This window comes from Helianthus annuus, chromosome 17, assembly GCF_002127325.2.
Source record: "Helianthus annuus cultivar XRQ/B chromosome 17, HanXRQr2.0-SUNRISE, whole genome shotgun sequence".
Taxonomy (NCBI): Eukaryota; Viridiplantae; Streptophyta; class Magnoliopsida; order Asterales; family Asteraceae; genus Helianthus; species Helianthus annuus.
The window spans coordinates 182,978,356-182,986,289 of NC_035449.2; the positions used below are offsets into that span (position 1 = coordinate 182,978,356).

Here is a 7,934-nt window from a genome sequence, read left to right on the forward strand (position 1 = left end):
TTTATTGTTGACGCTTTTAACCCCTCGCATACGAATTTGATCATAACTTTCTCTTTTTAAAACGGAACTTCGTGAAATTTATATCGTATATTCTAGTGAGCGTATTTTACTGTTACAAAGCCTCGGGTTCGTCAAAGGGTCACTCAGAGGTATAAATTAAACATGTTGACACAATTAACCCCTGTAGCTTGTAATCTCTCACTTTCTCCCGCATTTCGCTCCGTACGATCCATGATTCATTCGTTTGAAGGTACGGGCATCATTTAGGGTTACTATACAGTATATTTACCCCTCGTTGACATTTTTAACCCTCGAATTTACATACTTTCAAGGTTTGTCAACTTTAGTCCTTTATTTAGTATTTCATACCACGTGTAAACTCATGACACGTGTCAACACATTATTGGACACAAAATTTCGAGGTGTTACACCAGGGTACCTTATAGGTATGAAGAACCAGTGCACCAGCCCCAAAAGCCAAGGGAATAGACGTCCACATGGGTACAACTATCTCATTGGGAATGGTCAACCATTAGTTAACCCAAGTGTGCAAGCACTTGCAGAGGGTCAAACACAACTATTTGAGATAGTGCAAAAACTTATCGTGACAAATGACCAATCTCAAGGAGCCATTGAAGTAGTTGATAACACCAAACCCAAAGTAGATAACGCTTTGGGTCATCTGCAAAATTAACCTATTCATCATTATTTACAGGGAACATTTGTTAGTAATTTGAAAGTGCAAACAGATGTTACCCTAACATCTATCTTTATTTTAATAATAGAAAGAAAATGTTTTCAAAAGTGTTCCAAAAGGTTTTTGCAAGATTAATATGTAGTAATTAAAGCAAGAAAAACAAAATTTTTGTTCTTAAAAGTAACGAAAAGATTGATAAAATCATTGAAAAAAAAACAAAACTCTGTTCAAAGGAGTATAACATCTGTTTAAGTGGTTCAAAACTCTGTTTAACCTTGGTTAACCACTGTTTAAGACAAAAAAAGCATTGATTCACTAACCACTGTTTGACTATAAAAGTAAAACAGGTCCTCTGTCTCATTAAAACTCACCATTGTTTTCTCTCAAACTTTGTTTAACCCAGCAGAGGTTTCAAACATGGGTTTCCATCCATCCGTTGACCAAAAGTCAAACAGATGTACCAACCATCCTACCATCTCAACATCTGTTGAGGCCCAACAGAGGTTTCAAAAAGATATTTTGAAAACAAATCTTTTCTATCTTCTTCAAAGGGTTTCCTTAAAGGGACCCACTTTCTGAACAAAGGTTTGCTATAATAAATAGATATTGACCACGTGGACCAAAAAGGTAACTGTTCTCCATGTTGGCCCATGTTCCATTAACCCTATAAAAACCCATGAGAAATAGAGTTTACATCTATTCTTCATTATTTTCAAAATTAAAACATTTCAAAAGAGAGAAACTCTGAATTTGCTTCCATCAAACTCTATATTCAAGCAAAAGATCATCTGTTTAATAGATTTTCAAAAGATTTGAACTAAAGTTCATCATGGCCCTCGAATTGAAAACCCCTCATAACTACTTACCGTATCTTGTAAAACACAGCAAGAACACGGACTCTCACTCCATCACCGACATCATCAACTCCTAAAAATACCTTTACATCCTCACTGCAAACGCCCCATCTATTTAACCACCCCTAGGGAATTTTGGGTAAATGCAAAAATTTCGCTACAAAACAAAAAACCCATTCTCACCATGTAACACCTCGAAAATTCCTGTCCATTTAAATAAAGACACGTGTCATGTGTGACATACGTGTCAGAGAAACCGGATTTAATAAAGAGATGTGGTAGGATTTCTAATAAAAAGGGGCGTCATGTATTTAAAATACCGCTGAACGACCCAAGGGCGACACGTTATTAAATCACCTCTGAGCGACCCGACATTTTTATAAATCCCAAGATTCTTAAAATCAATTGATGATCATCTCATACGATAACCGGTTGCTCTCGAATAAATAAAGTTTCATCTTTATTAAGGACTATGGAATTATAGGTTGTTACTACTCCTAATCTAAATAAAATCCCGGTAAATAAGTTTTGTTATAGTCTGGCCAACTTCTATGAAAATCCAAGACTCATCCTTGGTAATCTCCGTCAAATTTTTCAAGACTCTTATGAGTTAAATGGAATGGGGAACATGTAAGAGTCTTCCCTTCATGCAATGGCTGTGTAAGTGGTCCCACAAGCTGCAAAAGAAATGCATGTTTCGAATTTTGTGGTTGCATGGTCAAGACTTAAAAGTTTGCAAACTTTTGTCTTCTGGCCATCGCTTACGGACCGCAAGGCCCTTGGCTTACGGTCCGTAAGCAGGGTACCTGGGAATGTTCCGCATGGATCGGTTACGGACCGCAAAGCCCTAGGCTTACGGTCCGTAAGGTGGGCACCTGAACCATGTTTCAGTAAAGTCGGTTACGGACCGCAAATCATGTAGCATACGGTCCACAAGAGGTCCTTACGGACCGTAAGGCCTCAAGCTTACGGTCCGTAAGACCGTCGCTGGCAGTATGTTTTGGACAGCTGCCTGTCCAGCCCTTTAACCGACTTAAAACGTAAAATTCTGATTCTATGGGCTTCCTAGGCAGTATATAGACCCTTAGGGACATTTGGGTTGATCTTGTAACTGCCCTAGACTTGCTTGGCATGATCTTGGTGCATTGGGTTCACTATAAATAGAGTTCAAGTTGTTCATTTGAGACTTGCTCATTTTGGAACTTTGGCTAAGGATTTTCTGGAGCTCCTCTGGTCACCAACTCTTTTCTTTGGCTCTCTAATCCATCTTAGGACTCTTGTAAGTGTCCTTAATCCTCTTTAATCCTTTCTAGCTTAGCTAATTAAGTAAAAGTCAAACCGTCGTAATTAAAGTTTGACTTCGTGATTAAGCATAATGTGCTTTGTCTAATCACGAATTAAAGATACCTTTAGGAAGGTAATTAAGTGGGTAACAAACCCTTAAAAGGGTATTTCCAGATTCACACTCTAAGCATGTCAATTGTCGAGTCAAAGCTAATTATAAAAAGTCAACAGAATGCTTAATCTCGAATTAACGCATAATTAGCAATGTAGGTTGTATGTAACCCGTTTGAACATTAATATAACTTGGTAATAAGTATAAGAACATGTTCCAACATGTTCAACTCGACAATTTTCTGTTTAGACCCGGTACGGAACCGAAAGTCGCATAGTTTGACTTTCGCTTTGACTTTCAGTTCTGACCCGTTTTAGTCAAGATTAAAAATACCTTAGAGCTTCTTTTGGACCTATTAACATGTTAGTATATCCTCCTGTGATTATACAATGTGGTTCATTAGATATCTTGTTCATATGCATGTTTCCATTAAATGCCCATATGTTGACCATTACGCCCGAATGTCCAAAAATTATAATTTTTGAAAATGTAAATGGGTAGACACCTTAGTTACTGAAATATAAAGTTGTCCCCAAAATTTGACATCAGTTTGAGGTCTAGATTAAGAGTTATGCTCGTTAGCGTGATTAGAAGCTTTCTTAATAAATAATTAGCGTATTTAACGCATAACCTATCTAAACCCGAATTTTACACCAAAACTTTATACCCACTGTTATATAATAATATTTTGGGAATTTTAAATATTTTTATTCATTTTTAGGCTGAGCATATCTAGAGGTTCTAAGCTTATTTCGGCTTATGCCGGTTTTACCCTTTACGGTCATAAAATGAGTTTTACATAACCTTTTGACCCCAAACCTTTTCCTACTGATTTGTTATATTAAATATGATATTTTGAGCCTTCTGGAAATATAAAAATATCAGCTTTCCTTTTAAAACCCGGAAATGGCTCCAAATCGCCTTTTTAGGCATTTTTACGACATAGTATATGTCAGAACGAGTTTATATATAAAAGGTCTAATACCTACTGATATATTTTATAAAAATATATATTATAACAGTAGACTAAAGTTGGAAACTCAGATTTTCCGTTTTTACCCTTTTAGCCTATGTAAAATTACCAAAATGCCCTTATGAGGCGTAATTGGCGTATAAAAACATTTGGGGCATATTTGGACATACCTTACTGATATTACAATATATTTGGTGCATATAATCTCAGGAAAACTTGCATATGACTTATATGGTTACTCGTTACGCACTTTCGCGTTCGGATCGGCTTCTGTGACTAGTTCACTCATATTAGCCGAAACGGGTCAAACCATATCGTCTAAGTCTCAAAATTCAGAATGTGTTTAGTTTACCCATATTATACAAGTATCCAAGCTTGTAGGGTCTAAATCACATTCCTTCCCGGTTTTCGCATTCCTCGCGATTAAACCATATTTATTCTTCGAAACTAACCGGTCTAAGCTTAGGCTATGTTAAAAGACCCGTTAGGATTCTAATAGGTTATTATAACCTTCATTCCAGAATAGGAGCCCAGTAAAAGACACGTGCATTTTTGAATTTGTGGTTATACTTGCTCAGGTAAATACTTTTAACTTATTTTCCCTTATACGGGCTTGGGGGTACGGTATATAAAATACCGCTTGGTCGGGCGATTGACCCCATCTCATTAGTAGTTGGGTATTATCAATGGGACCCATTTAAAAACTTGGTGTTGTTTGTTTTTATGCCTTTGGGAGCTTAATGACCATGTCCCGGATATCCTTGGCATCATTTTTGGCCACGACCTTGACACCCGGGTGTAGGCGTACACCCGGTATTATGTCCATTATTTTTAAGGTATTAACGTTGGCTTCCCGCCGCGGACTTATACCATGTGGTGTGTCATTTAACCTTAAACCCGATACGACTCGGGCGACTAAACGGTTAACAAACATGTAAATCTTTTACAAGTTTAACTCTGATTAATTATTCCCAAGTTATAAAATGTTTTGTGCCTTGTGCATTTAAAACCAAATTTTAAATATTTTCAAAATGAGTCAGTTAAATTGTATTTACCAGTGCAAACTGACGTATTTTCCCCAAAAAGATTAAGTGCAGGTGTTATACGCAATAGGCTGGTTTCTCCTTAGCATCGTAGAGTCTCGCAAGCTTTTGGGATGCATATATCTGTTGAACAATTTCCTTCTTTTTACTTCGATCCGCCTGTGGATCTATTTTGACTGGTTGTGATACTTGATATTACAATTAATAGTTGAAATAAATCTAATTTTCATTTGCTTCCGCTGTGCATTATAATTTGTGTTGTTTGACATATGATGATATCAACTACGTCACGTAATCCCCTACCGGGCCCACCAGTGACATGTGGGAATTAGGGGTGTGACAGGTTGGTATCAGAGCCAACACTGAGTGAATTAAACACTAGCCTTTTGTGTTTAATCTCAGTGCACAAATTGCACATTCTTCGAGTTCCAAGTCTAGACATTGAACATAGGACAAACTCTGAATTGTTTTATTTTGAGTCTTTTATTATATTGTTGTTGTTGTCTAATTATCGTATGCAGGTCATCATGCCACCTATGTTCCTTCGCGGTAGAGGCAAAGGACCCGTGTCAGGTCATGATCACGAGGCCGGGCCGTCGCATCGACGTACTCCTTCCATCACCATGAGCACCAGCCCGCAAGAGCCATGGAGGCTCTATATTGAACCTGGAAGGCGATCTGTATCCCTTAGCTCCTCTCCTTCGTACCAACACTCATTTGGGCCCCATTCAGAAAACGAGCCCAACAACCAGCCGCCAGCTTTCATACCTTTACAGAGATCCAACTCTCATCACTCTTTTGGCGACCCAACACCCGTTTTCCAAAGCCGATTTAACCCGGCTAACCTTCTGCCAGAACCCGTGGGTTTTAACCCACTTGGACCGGGAGACCACTTTTCAGGGGAAAACGACATGGATGAGGATACTGACCCCGTGGAGCCTGCATCAGGAACGCCGAATCATCCCATTGAGATCTCAAATGGGTCATCATTCCATGGATCGCCATACCGCGGACCGGACAGTTTTATGGAGAAATTCAATCAGTATGATTGGTATTTCACCCCGTCTGAGCACTCGCATCACGAGCAGCAACAGGATCCTTCGGTGGGTCATCAATTTGTTGCAGTCACGCCGCCGCCACCACCGCCAGTAGAGCAGCAGCCGCCTCCGGAGCCACCGAGGCGAAGAAGGTCGAACGCACGGATGTCCGTGCGAGGTGGAGTTCGGATTAGTACTCCCCAGCCATCAAGTGGCAGCCATTATCCGCCACTTCAGGAGGAAGAGGACCCATATAATGGTGGTCCGTCCAGCCCTATACCAGATGTCAACTCAGTACCTATGGTACCACCTTTGGGTTTCGATAACCCGATTCCTGCGTATGCTGGGTCAGCGGCATACAACCCATTCGAGCAGCCAACGCACACCCACTACAACTACAACTATGATTATGCGGAGGTAGATCCGTACCAAGTAGCTCGGGATTACAATGCCCTTCATCCTGAAGGACCATATGGAGGGCCATGGACTACTGGTTACCCGACTTATGGGTATCAGCATCAGCCACCTCCTCCACCGGTGTATCAGCCGCCACAGCCACAGATTCAGCAGGAAGTCCTTGAGAGGCTAAACCAAGTTGAACAAGAAGTTCGTGAAGACCGCAGAGAGCGGCAAGGTTTCTTCAAAGGGCTGTCAGACTTGCTTAAGGGGAAGTCGAAGAGGAGGGGTCATTAAAAACCCTGATTATTTTATTTGTGTTGTCATTCGGTCCCTGCGTGGACTTGTTATTCCAGTATTCAGCTCCTGCGTGAGCTTGTTGTTTGTATTCCGCTCTTGCGTGAGCAAGTTTGGTTAGTTAACCCCTGCGTGGGTTTGTTCTTGTTTCCCGCCTCTGCGTGGGCATTTTTATTTATTTTTAGTAGAAGTCCCGTTTGGGCAATTATTGTACTGCTTTAAAAACAATTTGTGAGATGTTTAAATTAAGTTTTCATTTTATTAATTGCATGCATAAATTATGAAAATAAATGAAATGTTTAAAAGGATCTACCACTATAATTAATTGGTAAAATCTAAAGTGAACCAAGACCTAGCTTTATTAAACAAGGCCAAGATGGTAGTTCCATAATTAGGTTAAGATCCATAATTAACATCTCAGTTTAGGACTATTCTGCGTTAATTACTAAAAGAATCTTAGAGGTAAAACCTAGCCTTTGTGCTATTCAAACCTGGCCAAGATGGTATAACCCACATAATAGATTCCAATTATTAACATCTAGTATGTTAATGCTCATGGCAAACTGTGAATCAGTAAAGTCACACAGGCCATATATATTTGGGTTAACTTTTTTTAAATTCCCTTAAATTATTTAACCACTTCTTTGAAAGTGAAGTGCCTGTGGGCAATAATTAAATGTCCTCCGTGACTAAAGACAGTGGTAGCTTATGACTCCCTGTTAATTAATGGTAGCGAACTATGATTCGACCTAAAAACACCTAGATACTGTAAAATCTTGGTTATTAAATATCCTAATTGTCCTTGTGACTAGGCCTTATGTGCTAATAATAAGAGTATTATAGGATGATAACAACATCCCAATGTTTTAATAAATTAACCTAAAATGGCAATTTAAAACCTTGGTTAATAAAACATAAAATAATATAAAGAGCCTTTAAGTGAAGATCTTGTCTATTAATTATATGTAGCGGTGAAGCTACATGACCAGATCAGAGGAAGCCAATAGCCATCCGGTTGAGAACCGTGATGATGCAAAGTTCCTAGTAACCAGTGCCGAATTAAAAGCAATTGTGAATGAAGCAGTTGAGAAAGCCTTAGCGCGACAGTACAGTGAGTACAGTGAAACGCACAGTAGAACTTTGTCTGCACCACATGCGAAACCAAAGAATCATTCTGAGATTCGCAACAAGCCGCCACCTACTCCTCCCAAACCCAAGAAAGATGAGGATCGTCATTCCTC

The 7,934-nt window shown here is 39.3% G+C and overlaps 1 protein-coding gene across 1 annotated transcript; it reads left to right on the forward strand.

Moving 5' to 3' along the window:
• Window positions 1-448: 448 nt before the first annotated feature.
• Window positions 449-6,693, forward strand: LOC110925335 (trithorax group protein osa-like). Its single transcript, XM_022169290.1, has 3 exons — window positions 449-661; window positions 5,485-6,111; window positions 6,205-6,693. Exons 1-3 carry the CDS (start codon window positions 449-451, stop codon window positions 6,691-6,693), a joined length of 1,329 nt encoding a protein of 442 aa, XP_022024982.1.
• Window positions 6,694-7,934: the final 1,241 nt, after the last annotated feature.

Bases quoted from the DNA above. Each gene is read 5' to 3' on its own strand.
- LOC110925335 (XM_022169290.1), top strand. From the start codon at position 449: ATGAAGAACCAGTGCACCAGCCCCAAAAGCCAAGGGAATAGACGTCCA. The intron at 662-5,484 runs GTAGATAACGCT...TATCGTATGCAG, and splicing joins TTGATAACACCAAACCCAAA to GTCATCATGCCACCTATGTT. The intron at 6,112-6,204 runs GTAGAGCAGCAG...AGTACTCCCCAG, and splicing joins CGCCGCCGCCACCACCGCCA to CCATCAAGTGGCAGCCATTA.